Source organism: Neolamprologus multifasciatus, chromosome 12, assembly GCF_963576455.1.
Source record: "Neolamprologus multifasciatus chromosome 12, fNeoMul1.2, whole genome shotgun sequence".
NCBI classification, from domain to species: domain Eukaryota; kingdom Metazoa; phylum Chordata; class Actinopteri; order Cichliformes; family Cichlidae; genus Neolamprologus; species Neolamprologus multifasciatus.
The window spans coordinates 18704213-18726391 of record NC_140450.1 but is presented as its reverse complement, the minus strand read 5'-3'; the positions used below and the strand labels follow the sequence as shown (position 1 = coordinate 18726391).

The following is a 22179-nucleotide window of genomic DNA, read 5'->3' as shown; positions in this document are numbered from 1 at the left end:
TTCTTTACTGCTCTGAATACACTAACAGCACAACAAAATGGAAACGGGGAAATTACACAAATGAACTCAAACAAAGGATTTGGGGCAATTAGGCTTTAGTTTGGGCTGTTAAATTACTATGTTATTCTTTTCATTTGTTTTTGATGATATGGCTTGTACATACTCAGTGACAGCCAGTAACCAATGTATGTGCTAAGATTGCTAAAAATTATTGTATGAATAATGCAGTTCAATAGCCATTTTGGGGAAGTGCTGATTCAAATGTCATTTTTAAGGAGGGTCTCATTGTCTCAGTTTCTCTGTTTTTTCAACAATACATAATAAACTTCCTAATATTTGCAGCTCACTTCAACAGCGTCATAACCATGACTCCAAAATGGTTTTAGAAGAACCTAAATGATAAAATATAGATTTATTCTGTCTGTGAAATCAGATTTATGCGACCTATTTTACCTCCTGTAGAAGCTTGCTTCTGCCACTGAAAAGAAAGCCATCCACAAGTCAAAATTTGGGGTACAGTGCTGTGAAAAAGGATTTGCTGCCTTCCTGATTATTTTTTTTTACTCATTTGTCACATGTGTTTCAGACCATCAAATAAAATTCAACTTTAGACAAAGAAAGTAAAAAACGTTCTTTTTCTCAAGTAAATACAAACTCTAGTTCATTCATAGAAAAAAGCTATCCAAACATACCTAGCCCAGTTCTAAATATGCCCTTAAATCTAATAACTGGCTGTGCCACGCTTGGCAGATCTTTTTTTTCAGATCATTGTCCTGCTGCATAATCTGAGTGCTCTTGAGCTTCAGCATAGTAACTGATGGCTGGACATTCAGAGTTCATGGTTCCATCAATTACAGCAATTTGAACACGTCTTTAAGCAGCAAAGCAGCCTCAGACATCACACTGCCACCACCATGTTGGACTGTTGCTCTTTTTTGAAATTCTGTGTTACTTTTAAACCAGATGCAACAGCACTCAAACCTTCCAAAAAGTTTTTGAGAAAACTTTTCTCAAAAGTCTTGGGGATCATCACCATGTTTTTTTTGGCAAATGTCAGACAAGCCTTTGTGTTCTTTTTTGGTCAGCAGTGTTTTTCTTCTCAAACTCTCCCATGCGTACCATGTTTACCCATTCTCTTTCTTACTTTAATCATGAATCCTGACCTTAACTGAGGCAAGTGAGACCTGCAGTCCTTTAGATGTTGGTCTGGGGTCTTTTGTGACCTCGTGAGTGTGTCATCAGCACGATCTTGGAGTAATTTTGGCAGGCCAGCCACTGCTGGAAAAGTTCACCACTGTTCCATGTTTTCTCCATTTAGGGATAATGGCTCTCACTCACTTAAGTCCCAAAGTCTTACAAATGGCCTTGTAACACTTTGTAGACTGATAGATGTCAAGGACTTTGTTTCTCAGCTGTTTCTTTAGAACGTGGCATGATGTGTTGCTTTTTGAGGTCTTTTAGTGTAGTTCACTTTGTCAGACAGTTGGTCTTTTTAAGTGATAACAGATTCTGCGGGTGTGGCAGTAATCAGGCACGACTATGGCTTTTTGCCACTGAATCTAGCTTTCAAAATATTGTGGTTAATCACAGTTAATTCACAATTTAACAAGTTAGGACAATTACTTTTTCACATCTGGCGAGGTTTGGATTGGGTTGGGATTTTTTCACTTAATAAATAAAAGCATTATTTAAAAACTGCATTTTCTATTTACTTAATTTGTCTTTATTTATCAATATTAAAATTTGATGATCTGAAACATGTAAGTGTGAAAATTATGCAAAAATAGTAAGGAGGTGGAAAATACTTTGTCATTACACTGTATGTAAAGAATCCAATGAAAAATATCTAAAACCTCGAAGTTTTGGTTTCAGGTCATGAACCTTCAGTCAGCGTTCAGGGCTTAGTGTTATGTTGACTGTGTTGTGCGCAGACTCCAGGAGGCTGCCGTCATTGGTCAAAGGTACACTGGGTGCCGTGGAAGTTGATCGCATTCAACAGTGTGAAGTGCAGTGACGTGAGTGTTACGGACGTAGGCTAAAACTTCGTAAAGTCTAAGAAGACTTTTCGCCACGTACTAGGATTTTAGCGGTCGTAACACTTATTATTTCTTAGCTTCACATTCAACTTTACTGAAACATTTTTCCCCATCCAAGAGTCAACAACACGGCACTTGGCTAGCCAGTTAGCTAGCTAACAGCAATAGTGTGCTGTAACGATTGCTATGTAAATCAGGAGTTATGTAAGGGAAGTCTAGTTTTATCACCTGAGCCACATCATGACAAGGGCTACGGACTACTCGACTGAACATTGCTAACATAAAGTCTGGAGAAACAGCACCGTTTAGTTTGCTAACATTAGCCGAACGTGCGGAAGAGGGGAATATCAGATTGAACTGTCACGATGGCTTCTCTGCTCCGGGGTGAAGAGATGTGTTTGGCCCAGCTGTTTCTACAGTCTGGGTCCGCGTACGACTGCATCAGTGAACTTGGAGAACTGGGGCTTGTAGAGTTCAGAGATGTAAGTACGAAAACAGACCGCTTTGAATCTGCTGGAAACAGTAATTCATCACTTAAAAAGTTGTAGCTGAATTTTTTGACAGTGCTCTAAAAGTTCTCTACAGTCATCAAATAATGCAGTAACGTTTGCTCAGTACATAAAGTGAACGCGGAAGTCACCGACATATGTCATAATGCTACCATAAATGGGATCATACATAGACTTATTGCACAGTTTTTTTAAAGTTTATTCATGACATATGTTCAGAGTCCTGCATGGGAAGGTGCTAACGAACATGTACTTTTCACCTGTTTCAGCTCAATCCCACTGTTAACGCATTCCAGAGAAAATATGTCAATGAGATCAAAAAATGTGAAGAAATGGAGAGGATCCTCGGTAAGCATATGTTAGTCTTTGACATTTTAATAGTTCTTGGCTCCTTATGGTGGGAAGAAGATCTCCTCACTGAAGGTAAATCGAGTCATGGGATGTAGATTTAGTTGAATGCTTAACTCGGTTAACCAAACCCTGGATTATTAAATTAGGAAGAGAGTAGCACACTGTCAGACTTGTCTTCAATTTCAGTGTTTTTCAAAGGCTGGTCACGGTGTTTGGAAGCGGTTATGATAGTTTCATAAAGTTAAAAATCACTTGTTGTTTATAACAGGATACCTTCTGAGGGAAATCAAGAAAGCAGATATTTCACTGCCAGAAACAGATGTGAACCCAGCAGCTCCTTTACCCAAGCATGTCATGACTATAATGGTTAGTTACTATCTTATTATTTTTTATCATAATCATCATTTTTAGTATTATTATTGCTGTCATGTATTGCTAATTATTACACGTTCCTATTGTTTCTCAGGAACAGCTACAGAGGCTAGAGGTGGAATTAGGTGAAGTCACCAGGAATAAGGAGAAGCTGCAGAGGAATCTGCTGGAGTTGACAGAGTACACACATATGCTGCGTATCACACGCAACTTTGTCCAAAGAAATGCTGAGGTTAGTGTTTGCGTTGGCTCACCTCTTGAAAAACCCACATTCTCACTACGATGCCACATTGTTTTTCTTTCATGGCTCGGAAATTAGTGTGCTGGCTGATTTCATTTCAGTTGCCTTCTTTACCCTCCTGCGTCTTGTCTTCACTTATAGCGGGAGCCCTTGCAAGTACAGTATGAGGAGTTTCCCTTCCTGGAAAAAGACACATTGATGGACTACAGCAGCATGCAGAGGCTAGGAGCCAAACTGGGGTGAGGGATAAAATTCTGTCAGCCTAAGCAGTCAGCATTTTATTTATGTTATACAAAGTGAATGCTACACATGAATGAGGACAGATGCACATTTATTTTCTTTCTAAATAGTTTTCTGTTTCCTTTTCTGTCTGCCGCTGCTCTTCTTACTCACAGTGCACTTTATACTTAGAACACCCACAAACAAACGAGCTATTCACAAAATGCTCTGAAACTGTGAGGCAGCTGTGGCTTTTTGAAAGAACTAATTAATGAAGCAGAAATATATTTAGACTTTGTAAAAACAGAGAGATAGTGTGGTGGGGCACAGATTTAGTTGAATGTGTAGTGACAATGAGAGCTCAAAGAAAAGGTGGCTAAACTTACAGTGCTAGTGCAGTCAGGATGTACTTGGTGTCATTCGCTTTATATCGATACATGAAATTTTTAGTTAATTAAATTGATCTTGATAGAGGATGAGGTCTGACAGCTGCTCATTTGTCTTTTGCAGTTTCATTTCTGGCCTTATTCAGAGGGTGAAGATCGAGGCGTTTGAGCGAATGCTTTGGAGAGTATGTAAAGGCTACACCATCCTTAGCTATGCTGAAGTCGAAGAGTATCTGGAAGATCCTGACACGGTAGGTTAAACATGATTTGGATTCAAATTTACTTGTGTTATATTTTGTTATGTTTTATGGTGTGACGTAAAAACATGGGACAGAAAGAAACAAAAGAAGCTTCGTTTTAAAATTTTGCCTGTATCTTATTTCCTAACTAGGCTTGATTAAGGATATTTGACTTTGTACAACAAGTTAATGAACCGGGTTTATTTGATTAAAATCAAATTAACTGCAAGTTAGCTTTAATAGCACACTAAAAAGTTTAGTACAAATTGATTTTAACATCTTTGTCCACATGTAATAATGAGAAAACATGCTTATATACCTAAGTAACTCTCCCGCTATGCACATTACTTTCATTTCATGGTAGAAATGGGAAATCAACTCTCTTTTTCTGTCTCCCCCCTCCCTTGCTGTGTGCATACATGGTATTGATGTTGTTAAATATTACTGAGAACAAGTCCGTCTTGTTTTGCTGGAGATCAGAGGATGGAGGTGGTAGAGTATCGTAGAGAGTTGTGAATCATGGATTTGCTCCTCTTGGTGACCTGCATGTGTGGTTTGGCAAAGATTTTATGTAGGATGTCCTGACTTCCTGACACAACCTTCCCAGTTTATCCAGACTCGGGACCACCCAAAGCATAAATCCCAGATTTGTTATGGGACAAAATAGTAGATGACTCTTTTGAAGCGCTTAAGTATTCTTTACTAGTGTTTGATATAAACAGTGAGTGCTGTGATGTTGTCTGTTCATAGTGAGAGATACCACTAATCCACTTGGGAATTTCCTCTGCTTGACCAGAGGCATGACCTCACTAATGGAATGTCAGATGGATTTTTACTGATGGAAGATCGGAAAGGCGTGCTAACGCTCATCACTAAACTCCACAAAAAGAGAGAGAGAGTCGTGCTTTTTCAAAAATTGGGGTTTTCAAGGTCAAAGAGCTTTCAGGCCATCAGCTGTGTTTCCTCTCATTTTTTTGGTAAACAACAGCTGATTGTACAAATGCATATAAATCAGCTTTTTGTTTTCCTTAGATTTTTATGAAAGTTACATATATAAGTAAAACCTGAAATCCTTCTCATATTAAACTTGTATTTTTTGTGTCAGTGGTGTCTCCTTTATTTTTTTACCTTTTTCTGCAGGGTGAGCCTACCAAAAGTGTGGTGTTCCTGATTTCCTACTGGGGAGACCAAATTGGTCAGAAAGTGAAAAAGATCTGTGACTGGTAAATATTACACAGGACTCGTTAAAAGGCTGGCATCTATTTTAGACTCTATGACTCTATAGTAGTAAGCTATAAATAATGGCATACTTTTTTCTCTCCACAGCTACCACTGTCACCTGTACCCCTATCCCAGTAACAACGAGGAGAGGGACGATGTTGTGGAAGGACTAAGAACTCGCATTCAGGACCTGAAAACTGTATGTCTGTTGTTTGCTTAATTATCTGATCATACAAGTGTTTAGTTAAGGACAGAAAAAGTTATTATGTGTGACACGAGAATACTCTTTCTTTATGTTATACACACGATTTCTGCTTTGAACTTCTTTTCACGGTCAAAGAACAAAACGAAATGGTTGATCTGTTTTCTGAACGATTAACCTGGCTGTTGTTCTTGTTAGCCAGTGAGCAAAACTGCACAAACAGCTCAGGTCCTAACAAGAGCATTGCGCTGTGAATCCTTTGGTAGCATTAACCCACTGTGACTGAAAGATGGAATTCCACTCAGCCGCTGTAGCACATGATCAACATGAGGCCTCAGCTGGAAGTTGATTTTTTTTTTTCTCCTTTATACATGCCACTCTCTCTTTATCTCCCCACTGCTTTGTCTTTTGCCTGTTTTATAGCTTTTTCCTCTTATATTCACACACAAACACTCACAAAGGTCTAAATTTTAACATGTTGTTCTTTTTAAATGTCACATACATCATCTTAAAATAAAAGAAAATGTTTTGTAACTTTTAATCTCTCTCTTTAAAAAAAAAAAATCTTAATATTCTGAAGCTATACATCACACTAACAGTCGTGTTTACCTGTTACTGTATCCAGGTGCTTCATAGGACAGAAGACTACCTGAGACAGGTCCTGATCAAGGCTTCAGAATCTGTCTACAGCTGGGTCGTCCAGGTCAAGAAGATGAAGGCCATCTACTATGTTCTGAACCTGTGTAGTTTTGATGTGACCAATAAGTGTTTGATCGCAGAGGTGTGGTGTCCTGTCAGTGACATTCCTGCACTGCGGAGAGCGCTAGAAGACGGCTCGGTGAGGAACTTCAGCCTGACTGGAGGCTTTTCTGTTTATTTAACCTTTGCTGTTGTTTAAAGGGCTTGGTTTTATTATGATAAAAGCAAATGCTGTGTGAGGCATCAGTCTTTGCCCCACTCTTTTTAAAGAAAAACACATTTTGCGTTGCTTGGGTACTGAGGGCTTACTATTGATTCATTTTGCAGGTTGAGAAGTGTAAAAGTGTGTATTTGTGAAAAAGAACTACAAAGATGTGTTATTGTTAATACATGTTTATGTATAGATCTAAAAACGGTACATTATACTGTCTGTACGGCTTTTTAAAAGTTATTTATAGTTCTGTATATATTTCTTATATGTACAGTTGTGGAGAAAAGCTTCTTGTAACCTACTTACATGTTACATGTGTAACTTCCCATTGATGTTTCAGAGGAAAAGTGGAGCGACAGTTCCTTCCTTTGTTAATCGTATCCCCACAACTGACACTCCTCCCACCCTGATAAGGACCAACAAGTTTACCTCTGGATTTCAGAACATTGTAGACGCCTATGGAGTGGGCAGCTACAGGGAAGTAAACCCTGGTAAGTGAGATTTTTACCTGTCTGTCTGTCTAACACACACACACACACACACACACACACACTATGGGCCCAATTAATGTATCAAAACCAGCACTTTATAATTCTGAATGTTTGAACGATTCTGTATTGAAAGTAAGAGTTGACAGCTACATCAGCACACATTAAGCTAAGGGGGGCGGGTCCTGAGATACACTCTCTCTCAACTGACATGCCTATCAGTGAGAGCACAGGATACCAGTGATTGATACATTACACCAGGTGTCGGCAACCCTGGGCACGTGTGCCACAGTTGGCACGCGAAGGGTTAACTGATGGTGCGACCATTTGCCCGGTGATTTTTCGTTTTTATGGGCCGATGATTTTATTATTTTTTTTTTTTTTGTAACAGTATAAACAATGAAAGGTGGTGGATTGGCCAGATGCTGGCCGTTGTGTAAAATAAGTCAGTTGTTTGGTGGCGGATATGGTGTAGCTTCCCCAGGTTCAGTAACATTAGCAAGTAGTGGAGGCCAGCAGGTGGATGAGGGAAAGGGGAGGCAGGAGGAGGAGAGCCCCGAGGCGGCCGCCGGTCCGAGTGTCAGGTGAACTGAACTTCAGGTAAGAAGTTATGACCTGCAGTCTATCTGGGTCAGATATAAACCAAGTTTAGGTGTAGTTTATTTTCATTGTGCTGACTTTTTACAGTCAGTTACAATAACTCGTACTGTTCATCGCATCATGTTACTGATAGTGAACTTTATTTTATTCATAAGGTTAGTTATTAGAGTTGCCAACCGTCGTGTAAAAAGACGGAATCGTCCCGTATTCAGAGAAAATATCACGCGTTTCGTGTTGAGCTGAAAAGGAACACAGTTTGTCCCGGACTTCAGCTAGATTTGAAAAAAAGACAAAAAGCTGGAATTATTCTGTGTTTGCTGCCTCTTCTTCTCTCACCCCCCCCCCACCCCCCCCCCCCCCCCCCCCCCGTTTCTACTTCAATCATGAAACTGATCAATGATCAGCTCTATTGTTTGTCGCCCACTTTGCGCCAGAAAGAGGAAACCCCCGGATGTCGCGCTAAACAACAGCAGCACGTTTAAGCTTGATCAGCTGTTGTTAGAATTTATTTAATATTAATTTCTAGTATCAGTTGATGTTTGCTGGAGCCACAGCCATAAAGCTGCTGGTCATGATATCAGTTTGGATATGTGATGAGAAGGAAACATGAAGATGAAACCAGGAGATGTCCTTACTGAATCATCAGAGCTGAACAGGTGATGGAGAAACAGGTTTACCTTTTAGGTGACATGAATGAGTTGAAGGGAAGTTATGAACTGTTTCTGAGAGATAAATAACACCAGGATCCTTTTCTAAGTAGTTGACAGCTGGTAACTGTGCAGGGGCGGGTCTAGCAAAGTTTTGCCAGGGGGCCAGGTAAGGCATTAACAGGGAGAGGGGGTCACAAAGAAATACTTTCTTATTCTCATTTAAAATGTCTGGCTGTTATTAAATAATTATCTGAAGCTTACAACCAAAGTTTTTATCTGATGTAAAATGAATAGAAATCATACATATACCAACAAGACAGTGTACATCACTGTCACAACAGCGTTTGTTTTCATTCAAAGGTTTTATGGCTTTAACAGGGTTTTAATAGTTTTGCAATTTTCATTAGTTTTTATTTTTATTTAGTTTTGACTTCAGATTTTCAATTTTATATCAGTTTTAATTAGTTTTTACCAATTTTTTGCTAGTTTAGTTTAGTTTTTATTTTTTGAAAATCCTTTGTTTCAGTTTAGTTTTGATTAGTTTCAGTTATAGTTTTAGTTGTGTTTGCAATAATTAAGTGTAACAAAATCCCAGTTTCATCATATCAGTCATTCTCTTCTGCTTATCCTTGGGTATGTTGCTATTCCAGCTACCATACTGCACCCTGGACAGGTCGCCTGTCTGTCGCAGGGCTAACATGCAGAGACAGACAACTCACATTCCCACCTATGGGTTCTTTAAATAAATAAATAAAGGCAGATGAACAACCATTGATACCAGGCAACTATAAAACGTATATCTTGGCCCCAATGAGACTATTAACTCTTGCAGCACCGGGTGTTCGTAATTTTGGTTCAAGTGAATTGATAAACTTTTTGAAGGTAATTGACTCACAGTTGTGTAGATATCCCAGTCCTGTTGTCTCGGGATGCATCACGCTGCCTTGCCTGGGGTTAGCTTTTGTTTTCTGGGGATGAGGGTTGAGTGTGCTCCCTTACCTTCTCATGCTAAGCTAGGTTAGCCTTCTTGTGTGAGCTTTTCAAGTGCACTTTAAGGTTTGTGGGATTTTTTTTCCCTTTAGAAATGGCCCTCATAATTTGTCTGTTTCCACTACAAGACACTTGCTTTATCCAAAACACAGTCATATTCAAAGTAATCCCAAATTGGACTCTGGCGCTTTCTTCCGACTTTTCCTGACATGGTTCTGCGCGTGGATGGAGCAGCAACACAGACGACTCGACTAACGTACTGCCACCTGCTGGCATAATGAGACACAGCAAGAAAAAAATCTGGAAACTAAACTTCATTTTCACCCTTGACTATTGTATGACACGCACACATCAATGAAAACTAAACACATTTTTGCTATAAATTCAGTTAATTTTAGTTAGTTTTGTGAACACTCATTCCAGTTTTAGTTAGTTTTCCTTTTTTTGTTTTTATTTTTATTTCCGTTAACGAAAATGTTTTTTCACTTCTAGTTTTCGTTATTTCGTTAGTTTTCGTTAACGATAATAACCTTGGGCTTTAATACCTGGTGGGCCGGTCTCTAGTCAAAATGCCCGGGTCGATTTTTTTGGTTCCAGTCCATCCCTGGGCACGACACGCAGTGAATTAATCTGAGGTGCATTAAAAAATAAATGGCCGGGCCAGCGGTGCACATCGCAAATAAGCTCACATAGAAACATTAGTTGTGCCGCTTCTTAATGATGGTATCTTAGCTAACAACCCCAACTACCAGATTCAACTTATAATTGGCTAAAAATAACTTACCTACCGGTGAGAGGGACGTTGTTAGCTTTCCATGTTCCGAAACTTCAAATGCTTCAGGAGCTTTCTGCTCAGCACAGCATCAGCACCACAGAAATACACGGATACATCCGTAGACTCGAGAGAATTCATTTGCGTTTTTGGGACTTTCAGGTGTATGAACCAATGTTTTCTTTTCTGATCAAACCAGAAAGCTTTAATGAGCAGCTGGATTTGTCTCGCATTAACTGGCTGAGTTAATGCCAGTTAATGCATCATCGAAATGCAGCTGATTGAAATGAAAACCTCGACTCTGTGGTGGTCAAAGTTTGCAGAACTACAAACGCAGCTGGAATCCACAGCTGTGCGTGTTCATGGAGCTTGCATTTTCACCTGCTGGACATCACTACCTGACAAGTTTAACTGTGTTCAGAACATTGCAGAGGCCTTATTGACAGTATTTGGCTCTACATATCTGTGTGAGCAGATTTTCTCTCACATGACTGTCCTTGGGTAGCCGTCTGAATGCTGGACACTCGGAGACCTGTGTCTGTGAGTGGGAGACCAGAGATCACATTAACATGTGTATTAACAAACATGCCATATATCTACAAAGTTGTTCTATATAGTGTGTAACTGTTAATATAGAGCGTTATTAAATTTATTGCTAATGCAATCATATGGCACATTGACTTCTGAGGAAATTTTTAGATGGCACTCGTCATCAGAAAGGTTGCCTACCCCTGCATTACACTATTACCTAGGCAACCACAGCCTGAAATGTTCTGTGTGTGATAAGCAAATTGCTCTCTGTAACAATGCACCTTTAGGGTTAGCCCAGGCAACCTTCAGATTAGCTTTTTATGATATTTTAAATATAGCATGATTTATCTTAACTTAGTGTTAGTAGTTTTAGTAGCTATTTTTCTGTTACTTTATAATAAAGAGATTAAAAAAATCAAAATGAGTAATAATTATTAAAAAAAAAGGTTCCAATGACCCAAAAACATTTAATAATAGTATAATAATGTATTTGTAATACTATAGTAACCTCATTATAATAAATATCTGTACTTTATCTAGATTAAAAATGGTAGTATGGTGATGATAATAATAGGGTAACATGCTCATAATTATAGCATAATTAATATAGGTTAATTATTTTAGGCTTCTATTAGACTAATCTGTTTAAAATTGCACTAAAATTCTAGCAAGTCAAAGTTGCTATCATATTTTATTGCAGAAATGATTATCCTTTATGAGTGAAATGTACCCTTTTGTTTCAATGTTAACATTTATATGTGTAAAAATTGGTGGAAGAGTCACAAAATTATACGTATTTATGTGTATATATGATGTGACTTATGTTGAAACACAGCTTTTACAGGTGTTTCAGTATAAACAAGGCCTTCAAAACAGTTTGTTGTAGCTGCAGTGACATTACTTTACTATCAAGTTATTACATTACAGTTATATTAATACAAGCAACAATGTGCTGCCTTTGTTGTCAACCCTTGTACTATTGTATTTATTTTTTAAAAGGTTTAAATGATAATTCACTGTGCTTTTTCCCCCTTCTGCTTATTTTTAGCTCCATTCACAATCATAACTTTCCCATTCTTGTTCGCTGTGATGTTTGGTGACCTTGGTCATGGCGTTCTCATGGCTCTGTTTGCTTTCTGGATGGTTTTGTATGAAAACCACCGCAAACTTAAAAACACCAGGAATGAGGCGAGTACTCCAAAGTTTTTTGAAAATGTCCTTTCTAAAGTTTATTTGTGTTGCATGGGTAAAAGCAGTCTCTCAGAAGTATAATTAAGTGATTTTAATGTGCACGTGCAGATCTTGAACACATTCTTTGAGGGACGTTATATCATTCTGATGATGGGACTGTTCTCTATCTACACTGGGCTGATATACAATGACTGTTTCTCAAAATCTCTCAACATCTTTGGTTCTGGATGGAGTGTGTTTGCCATGTTTAAAGAAAATGTGTGGAAGTAAGTACCTGTTAATAAGAAGAACTTCATATAACAGGAAGTTTACAACTGTGTCTTTAAAGATAAGATGAATATAAGATGAATTTTGTAAAATCAGTTTCACAATAACATACACTACTACGGGTTTCATTTTTGCCCTACAGCAATAGTATCCTCTGTAAGAATTGCCAGCTAACTTTGGATCCAACTACTCCAGGTGTTTTTAAAGGGCCGTACCCTCTGGGAATTGACCCGGTGAGTAGACAGTTTTAAGAGCTAGCTTAAAAATATGATATCATATGTCATATATATACTGATCAGGCATAACATTACGAACACTCACAGGTAGAGTGCATAACAGTGATTATCTCTTCATCGTTGGACCTGTTATGTTGGTGGGATACATTAGGGTGCAAGTGAACATTTAGCCATCAAAGTAAATGTGTTAGAAGCAGAAAAATGGGTAAGCATGAGGATATGAGATGACTGGGTCAGAGCATCTCCAAAAGTGCAGCTCCTGTGGGGCTTCCCTGGTCTGCAGTGGACAGTATCTATCAAAAGTGGTCCGAGAAAGGAACAGTGAGAGCAACACAGTGTTAGGCAGTTGGTCATAATGTTATGCCTGATTGGAATAATAGATTTTATCATTACTTTTTATGGTTTGGTGGTTTATAACGTGATTAATCTTAATTTTTGATATTTTGCGCTTGAATCTTTTTATTGACGTGTGAAATTTAAATCCTGTTATTTAAAAAGGTTAATGAAAATCAGTCACCAGGATGTTGTTGATACAGTAAACTGGATCAATTCGTAACTGATTAAACTCATTAAAAGCAGTCAGTTTGCTTGATAACCAATTTCACTCATACATTATCAGCCACACATTCTTCAATAAAGCAAAATTTATGGTGTCAGGGTTGCTGTTATTGAATCACTTAGGTAAAAGTAACCTTATTAGACACGTAACAGTAATAGTCTTATAATCCTCATGTTGGTAATGTATCACAGTAATAAGCAGAGCTACTTATTCTGTTTACTCCAGTTAATCCCTGAAGTCACCAGTAATAACATGTCACCTTTCCTTTGTAAAGATTTGGAACTTGGCAACGAACCGCCTTACATTTCTTAACTCCTATAAGATGAAGATGTCAGTGATATTCGGGGTCATACACATGAGCTTTGGGGTAATCCTCAGCACCTACAATCATCTGTAAGTACTAGTTTACTGTTTTCATTACCCTGTGAAAGCCCTTAAAGAGCCAGTATTACCTCTGTCCTATGTAGACATTGAGCTGCACAAAAAAGCATGATGTCAGCTCCTTAAGTAACATGATACAGTTTTTAATAGTCTGCCTTCTTTTTGTTTGTCAAAAAACCAGATACTTCAGGAAGAAGTACAACCTGTACTTGGTGTTCATCCCTGAGCTCGTGTTTATGCTGAGTCTATTTGGATATCTGGTGTTCATGATATTTTACAAGTGGCTCGCCTTCTCGCCTGAGGACTCCAGACACGCTCCGAGCATTCTCATCCACTTCATAAACATGTTCATCATGCAGGATGATAGTTCATTGAAGCCCCTTTACCCAGGACAGGTAAGCAGCTCCACTTTTCAGCTGTGTGTTTATGTGCTTAATGAACACATTCAGTCTAATGTTATTTAAAATATCCCACAGAAGTCCCATATCTTCATTATTTAAATTATTTATTTTTGGCTCTTCCAGAATGGTCTGCAGATATTTCTGGTGATCATTGCTGTTCTCTCGGTGCCTGTTTTACTCCTGGGGAAACCCATCTACCTTTATTGGCTAAAAAATGGAAGTCATCGCTTGGTAATGTACAGGGTAAGGGTTTGAGATTCATGGCTGCATTAAAAGATGTGAAAAACATCACCAAATATTTTTCCTTGGTGTAAATTTTCAACCACGCTTAGTTTGTCCGTTCAATTTTAGGGATATGAGCGTGTGCGACGCAGCAGTGATGAAGATCTCTGCCTGATGAGGGCTCATGACATGGAGGAGGGCAGCAGTCACAGTGATCTGTCTACTAGTGGAGATCACCATTCAGAGGAGGTCAGCGTTGCAAACAGCTTTTCATCTCGTATCTGCTCATAAGCAAACATTTTTACCAGTTGCTACATTCATTTATCTTTTTTATACAATAGTTTGACTTTGCAGAGGAGATACTTCATCAGTCCATTCACACCATAGAGTATTGCCTGGGTTGCATCTCCAACACAGCCTCTTACCTAAGGCTCTGGGCTCTAAGCTTGGCACATGCCCGTAAGTACAAGATCATTAATAATTATGTGTTCTAAAACAAAGTGCTTCTTCACAATGTTACAATGGACTTTGCTCTTAATTGTTACTACTTAATTGTTACTTAATTTTTCAGACTTTACTAGGTTAGTCAAGTGTCAAGTTGTGGCCTCTATTCCAGTTCCAGTATTTCTCACATAACCTGTTTTTACATTGTCCACATTTGTCCTTTCTAACATGCAGAGAAAATGATTAAATATGCAGGCTATGAGATGGCCACTCACTAGCAGTACATTCAGCAGAATATTAGCTGCCTTGTTTCATTTGTTGTCAGAAGCTTACATGCAGTCTTCATGGGCATGAAAGGCATCGTCATTTTTGGCTGTTAATGATTTCTTTGAACTGTAATCTTTTTCAAGGTTCCATAATTGTACAGGATACATTTTTAAGGACTCGAAGTAAAGACTCGTACTTGTATTTATAAAACATGGACGATTCCACTGTTGTATCCTCGTTGTTGTTGTATCAACAAGAATAGTTTTGAATGGTTTGAATTCATTTAGTATTTTTGGCTAATCACACAGGGTCAAAAGTATACGCAGAGGCTTAAATATATACCTACGTCGCCACTAATGTTTGGTTAAATGTCCTTAAGGAAGCTGCGACTCAGAGGCTTTTTGTAGCCCTCAACAGAATTCTGGTGTAAATCTGGCAGAATATTTGACACTTCTTGGCAGAACTGGTGGAATTCATTTAAACGGGTCGGTTTCCTGGACAGAGCTGGCTTTTAAGCATAGTCCACAAATTTTCTATAGTGTTGAGGTCGGGGCTTTGGGAAGATCATTCCAGCAGCTTTATGTTAGGCTTTTTTATCAATTCCAGAACAGGTTTTGCTGTTTGCTTGGGATTATTGACTTGTTGGAACACTCATTGGTGTCCAGGTTCCAATCACCACCCATGACCATGACATCAATGTCCATGATGAACCTTTTTCTTGATCAATGGCAGACCTGTGATTTGCCAGAATTTTGTATTTCTCTAAATGGATGCTGAAGTAGATTTTATTATTTGCCATCACAGAGCTGTCAGAGGTGCTGTGGGCCATGGTCATGCGAATAGGACTACGAATGGACACAAAACTTGGGGTTGTAGTCCTGGTGCCATTGTTTGGCCTGTTTGCTGTTCTCACTGTGTCCATCCTCCTGGTAATGGAGGGTCTCTCTGCGTTCCTTCATGCCCTTCGGCTACACTGGTAAGACAAAGCACTAAAGTACTGCGTGTGATAGTCGGGATCAGTATGTTCTGAAGTATCTGTTTTTGTGTTTATTTCGGTTTCTTATCTTTTTATCCACAGGGTGGAGTTTCAGAATAAATTCTACAGTGGGACTGGCGTCAAGTTTTGCCCGTTTTCCTTCTCTCTCCTACCATCTTGCTTTGAGCAGGAGGGGTTACTGTGAAGTGACTATTGAGAAATTGTCTTAGTTGGTAACCAGAACCAAAACAAGCCAACAGGGTTCTGTACTTGTGAAGACCTTTTCCAGAGGTATCATCAAATAGTTTGGATATTTATTCTCATTTTTTATTATTTACATTTCATGTAAAGAAATATATGGCGAGATTCAGAAACTCGTGTAACTTTCGATTCTTTTGTGTCAGGATCATTAAGTTTCACTGCAGAGTGTTTTTTGGGGGAAATGTTAGCCTCAGATTTAACATGTAACTCATCAAATTTTTATAAGGTACAATTGTTAATGGTTATTGATGTCACTTGCATGGAGAGACAAATCTTCCAAATGCAGGATCAATATAGAAAAATGTAATGTATAAAATTTTAGTATTAGCCGACATTAGCAGTAATAAGAAAGTGAAGGGCCGTAACATTTAGCTACTTAGAAAACACCTTTGGGATAAATATGTTGGTAGTTTTGACCTTACTGTGGACAATTGTGATCTAATAAGATGGAAGTTTATTTATTACTTTGTGTTTCCTCATTTTCTTCTTTAACAAGTTTTTGTCATTCATTTCAGCTTCCTGGTTTATGTGTTTATATTAACTTTTTTTCCCAACGAGTTTTTGTTTTGGCGGATTTGGTTTCCACACAGTAGAGAGTGAGCCAACCTCTCATTTACATTGCTCGACTTTATTGCACTGACTGCCTTACCAAAATTACCACCCCACGACAGCATAATGTATCATCCTTAATGCCCAGCTTGTAGTACCAAAACAAAGCAAAGGATCCCTGACTTTTAACTTTTGAAAAGTGCTTGAGCAGGTGTGTGAAGGGATATAAATACTTTTACAGATTACAAAATAGATATGTAATTTTTTTTTTTAATGTATCAGAATTGCAGATGAATGTTAAGGAATGTGATTATTACTTTCATGCATTCACAGTGTTGCCTTTGCACCTACTACTTACTGTATAGCTTAACATTCCTACCATGGAAAAGCTCGCATCCTTTGACTCAGCTCTGCTGGTCACGAACCTTTTACTTTCAAACATCCTTTGATTGTACTCGTGCCAGGCACTAGCGTTTGTTTATTTTCTAAAAGTGTACTGTATAGGATTGGTATTGGAGTTGGTAAAGGGAAGTTCTATCAGTATGTTTTCTTTTTTTTTCAGTGGTTCATTGTAATGTCAAATCTTTGAGACAGAATTAGCAATCTTTGTTTTGTTGAAACAAATTGTTTCATTATTCATTGATTCGTTAAAGCTAAATTGTTAAAATATAGATTGAAGGTGTATTGTAATTTCTTATGATGCTACCCTTTTAATATCATGTATTTTCTGATCATACACTTCAGGTTCTAACTCTTTTACAACAAATGTCTGTTCTTTCTTAATGTCAATAAAATGTATTTGAGGGTTTTTTTCCCTCTTCAAGCCCTTAAATGTCTTCCCTCCTTGGGTTTATACAAGCCTTACTGAAGGGATTCTGTTAGGTCAAGTTTCACATCCATGAGTTTTATGTAATGTAGTTACAGATCAAGGTATTGTGGCACTAACACCACTGACGTGGACACATGGTTGGTGTGGTTCAATAGGTAGCCTTTAGGGTCTTTACTCTTTTTTTTTTTCACCACAAAGGAATAACGGGCGGATGGAATATTGTCGTCATTTGTGTGCATTTTGGCTATTTTGCTGTATAGACCAGAAATTGAAATTGACCCTTACAGTCAAAGCTCCGGGAAATAACGTCTCTCACCATGTACGCCACGAGACGTTTGGTTGCCGAGGCAACGCAAAACACCGTTTACGGTGAGTTTCAGAGCTCGAAATCGCTACCGACATGATGATGTTAACTAATGGTAAATAGGTGGATAAAATATTGTGGAAAAATATGGTGCACGACGATTTACGAGTGGAGTGGATCCGACAGCGGGTGTCTGCTGGGTTTAATTTAAGGAAATGTCCCGACTGTTTCGATGAACTGCTCAGTCGGAGAGATGGAGAAGAAGAAGAGAAAATTATCCGTTATTTGAACTTCGTCTCCGAGGAAGACTCTCCATCGTGTCTTCTGTTTTTCAAAACTGTTAGAGAGGAAGAACGTGAAGTAGAAGTTCCCGTCGGTAAGTCCTGGTGCTTGTCCTCACTAGGGCCATCAGTCACCCGCAGGTCAGAAAGCTCAGTGTCTCTGAAAGCTAATACAAGTTTGCAAAAGTGAATAAAGTTTCGATGAACCCGTATCCTTTTACTGTATTGCTTTTGGGTTAATGTAGGATGTTTTCACTGGTACCTTTTACCGTGTTTCAGCATACTCTCAGAAAGTTTATTACTTATGTAATTTAACAACACTGTGGACATTTGGACCGCAAGACAACATCTAACAATAATGTTTACATTACCAGAAAAGAAAACTGGAGATCCTGACCCAAGTGGGGCAGAGAACATCACCGACTTCATTACAAATGATGATAGGGACAGTCATGTGAGATCAAACTTTAAAACTGATATAATTATTAATGCATTATTAATTGAGAGGCTCAAGATAGTTAAGGTTTAACATATTTCTGGTTTGGTGATTTCAGAGGACTGAGATAAATCTGGTCTATCACACTGAGCTTCACGTAGCTGTCAACCAGTACCCACAGAGATTTTTGAAATCTTGTGTCTTCTACTTTCTCAGGAACACAAAGGGTGAGATGCCAGTTCCTCATCATCATACTTAAACATGTTCAAGCCTACAGGATTCTTGTTTATCTTATTTGCTCTCTTTAGGGGTCACCACCCTGGATCACCTGGCTTCATTTCCCTCTATCCCTAGCATCTTCCTCTGTCACACCAACCCTCTGCACATCCTCCTTCACTCCATCCACAAATCCTCTCTGTGTTTTTGCTCTTTTCCCTCTTCCTGTCAGCTCCATATTTGACATCCTTTTCCAATTAAATCCACTATTCACTCTTCAAATTCACTCTTCTGCACGTGTCCAAACCATCTGAGTTTTGCTTCTCTAACTTTATTTATCCCTCTGATGTACTTATTTCTAATCTTGTCACTTCTAATCTTCCATATAAAAAAGCAATAAACAAGATACTGTGTTATTGTATTATAAAACAGAGACTATTGTTGAACCACTGGACATGAATGAGGTCAATATCATGATGCCCTCGCTGTTTGACATCGGCATGCATTGTGGAAACCCTCTTCAGGTGCTGCAAAGCAAACTTGCCCACGTAAGAAAAATAAGAAATACAACTGATCAGGAGCAACTTTTGTTAGTAGGACTGAAAGTTGATGTCACAGCAGCATACTAGCTTTTAATCTTATTATTGTATATGGAAAAACATCAATTTTCTAATGAATATTTGACTGCATCTCCTCTCAGGTCTATATACCCATGCTTACTGCCAACCAAATGGCAGTAGCTGGAGCAGGTGATCAAAGTGAGGAAGTTTCTCATCAGGAGAAGATGAATGGGAAGAGTGAGGCAGACGAAACAAAGAGTTTAGTGAAGCCAAGTGGGCAATTTATTATTCGTGATGAGTTGCTCAACAGAACGCATAAGCATTTGGGACTGCTGAACACGACTCTCCAACACCTTCAGCTTGAAGGTTTGTTTAATTACTTGAACCAAGGGCTTGCTATTGTTAAAGGCAAAAACTCACCATGATTTTTAATTTTTATTAGAGTATATAGATTTGCAAGCAAATGCTTTTTCTTCTCTCAGTTTCCAAGCAAGAGTATCTGTACTGATAAATGTTTACAGGACATTAGTTATTTTTTATGCCCATTCACAAAAAGTTATTCAGTGTAAAAGCATTCTACATGTCACAGATGGGATTTTACTGCACATTCCTGAGCTGGAGTTGGAAGACCTGCCTTCGAATCCAGAGATGGTAGAAAGCTTGGAGCAGTGCTTGATGAACTGGCAAACGCAAATAACCATTGTTATTGAGGAGCAGAAAAACAAAAAACCACAGGTTTGTAATTGTAATCTCGTGTTCTGAGATTCAGTCCAGGAACTAAAGCAGGAGAAATAATTTTTCTGCTAAATTCATGCAATATTGTCAAGAATTTAAGAAATACCCATCGACCTAAAAGGAAAACATTCAGTTAAAGAATGTCTCAACTGCACCTGGTGACATGCAGTTGCTAGACTCAATCATTAACTCTCCATTTTCCTCCAGGCGCCTGGTCCTTTGGCTGAGATAGCACTTTGGCAGGAACGTGCGTCTGTCCTTAATGCTCTGAGTGAACAGCTTAATCATCCTGCAGTAGGGAAGATCGTGGAGATGATGACCAAAGCAGGTGCAGGCATTGTTCTTACACTGGAGGGAGCGATTGCTGAACTTACTAAATACCGTTTGGAGTCAGATGAGAATTTACGCTTCCTCAAGACACTAGAAAGGCATTTCATGGTAAGCACATTATTGCTGACTATACAAAAAAAAGGTAGTTACATGAAACTAACAGGTTCCATGAATCTATAAAATTTTTGCAAGGACAAAAGGAAAAGGAATCAAAATAATGATTGTGGATCTGTTGTGTTATCTTCTCCTTCACTTTTATCAAAGCTACCATTGTCTGTTTCAGAATCTGGCTACTGGAGCAAATTTTGGTGTGATCTTGGAGACCATCCCTCCTTTAATGGAGAGCCTGCAAATTGTATGGATGATCTCCTACCACTATAACACGAACGATTGTATGGTCCCCTTAATGGAGCGAATTGCCTGGCAGCTGTGTGAACGTGTGACTCAAGCCATAGATGTCCACACGCTGTTCAAGTATATGTGGATCCATTTACATATTCTGAGACATTTTAGTTTATAGTAAAACCAAATTTATTGTTCAGTAGTCAAACAGAATCATTTATTCAAATGTGATGTTTTCTTGTGTCAGTATAACAGTGTGTTGTGCCTTAAACAGAAACAACAGGGAAGTTGCCAAATCCAAGGTCTACGAAGCTAAGCAGGTTTTAAGTCAGTGGAAGACATCCTACTTTGAGAGGCGTGCTGAAATTGAGCAATTAAGCAAGGCTTCACGTTGGGAGTTTGACCGTAAGAAACTGTTTGAGAAGACTGATTACATTGCTTCTGTCTGCCAGGATCTGTACAATGTTTTCCAGGTTGGTGTGAATACTTATATGTATAAAATACATATATAATTCATAAATACTGACCTCTCACACAATATCTGAAGATTTGAATGTGTAAAATAAACTTCAGATTTTTATTTCTCATGTGTTTGTGTTGGGTAGATTTTGGAGGAGTTTTACAATATCTTTGGCCCAGAGCTATTGAGTGTGACAGGTGACACAAAACACATTGATGAAGTGCACCGCACAGTGGAAAATCTGGTTGTGCCCCTTGAGGAGGCCGTTTTCAGTCCTTTCAACATCTCTAAGATGAGCAGCTGGAAAATGATCATGCAAGACTTCAACACGGCGGTTCAGGTGGTTTTCAGATATTGCAGAAGCTGTTTGGTTGTTCTAAATGCACAAAGTAATTAAGCAGCTTGGACAAATATAACTGTGCAATATATAAGCTGAATGCATGTGTCTGTTTAGGCTATTGAGGCAGAAGCGATGCACTTTATTGATGAGTCTTTTAAGACACTGCGCTCTTCAACTGATGCTTTTGACATGCTGCTGAAGTTTAAACACATTCGCACCAGAGAGGTCATCAGTAACCATCTGATGAAAAAGCTTGACGATATCTTGGAGCGGTACTGCAAGGAGGTAATGTACTATTGAATAAAACATGCTGGCATCTATTTAACATTAAAGTTACGGCTAAAATCATTTTGAAGCCTCAGCTGAGGAACAGTCCACCCAAGACAATGTGACTTAAGTTGGTGAGCATGTGTGTATAAAATAATGCTACAGCTAACTAAAATCTACTAACAAATGACATTTATTCTTTATACCTTTGATCTGTCAAGCTTTGGCTAACTTATCCTTATAAAATCTCGACATAAACATTTCATAAAGGTAAATGCTAAAGTTTTGTAATTTATGTGAGTGACACGTAGTCATTTTGTTGGTGTGGTTGTAGGTGGACAGGACACGGGAAATTTTTGAGACAATGAAAGACAAACCACCGTTAAATAAGAATGAGCCTCCTGTGGCTGGGGCAATCAGATGGACACGATTTCTATTCCATCGCATCAAATATGCCATCCTCCCCTTCTTGAAAGTGCCGGAGATGTTGGACTGTGAAAAGAACAAAGTGGTGAGTTATTTCAAAATGCTTTATGTCACCATTAATGTTAAACAGTTTATACTCTAAAATGCTTTTTAAAACAACTTTCTGTGATTTTCTTTCTTTT

General features: G+C 38.5%; 2 protein-coding genes across 3 annotated transcripts in view; both read left to right on the top strand.

Moving 5' to 3' along the window:
- The first annotated feature begins 1950 nt into the window (after positions 1-1950).
- On the top strand, positions 1951-17669 carry atp6v0a2b (ATPase H+ transporting V0 subunit a2b). Its single transcript, XM_085181211.1, has 20 exons — positions 1951-2518; positions 2815-2893; positions 3165-3262; positions 3363-3500; positions 3651-3748; positions 4239-4365; positions 5494-5576; positions 5680-5773; positions 6402-6614; positions 7027-7177; positions 11766-11905; positions 12017-12174; positions 12318-12408; positions 13245-13363; positions 13533-13746; positions 13876-13995; positions 14104-14223; positions 14316-14433; positions 15490-15661; positions 15764-17669. Exons 1-20 carry the CDS (start codon positions 2402-2404, stop codon positions 15864-15866), a joined length of 2553 nt encoding a protein of 850 aa, XP_085037337.1. The 5' UTR covers positions 1951-2401; the 3' UTR covers positions 15867-17669.
- A 78-nt stretch (positions 17670-17747) lies between these two features.
- The window catches only part of dnah10 (dynein axonemal heavy chain 10), a 29156-nt gene continuing 24724 nt past the window's right edge, over positions 17748-22179 (top strand). Inside the window, exons 1-12 of one of the 2 annotated variants that reach the window (XM_085181207.1) lie at positions 17748-17980; positions 18260-18339; positions 18440-18548; positions 18970-19085; positions 19238-19463; positions 19687-19832; positions 20040-20270; positions 20446-20636; positions 20779-20977; positions 21110-21304; positions 21419-21589; positions 21906-22082. In XM_085181207.1, the coding sequence (XP_085037333.1) occupies positions 17752-17980; positions 18260-18339; positions 18440-18548; positions 18970-19085; positions 19238-19463; positions 19687-19832; positions 20040-20270; positions 20446-20636; positions 20779-20977; positions 21110-21304; positions 21419-21589; positions 21906-22082 (2070 nt within the window). In that variant the 5' untranslated portion in view covers positions 17748-17751. Of the gene's footprint in view, positions 17981-18259; positions 18340-18439; positions 18549-18969; positions 19086-19237; positions 19464-19686; positions 19833-20039; positions 20271-20445; positions 20643-20778; positions 20978-21109; positions 21305-21418; positions 21590-21905; positions 22083-22179 lie in introns of both variants that reach the window. The other variant, XM_085181205.1, reaches the window with a different exon arrangement.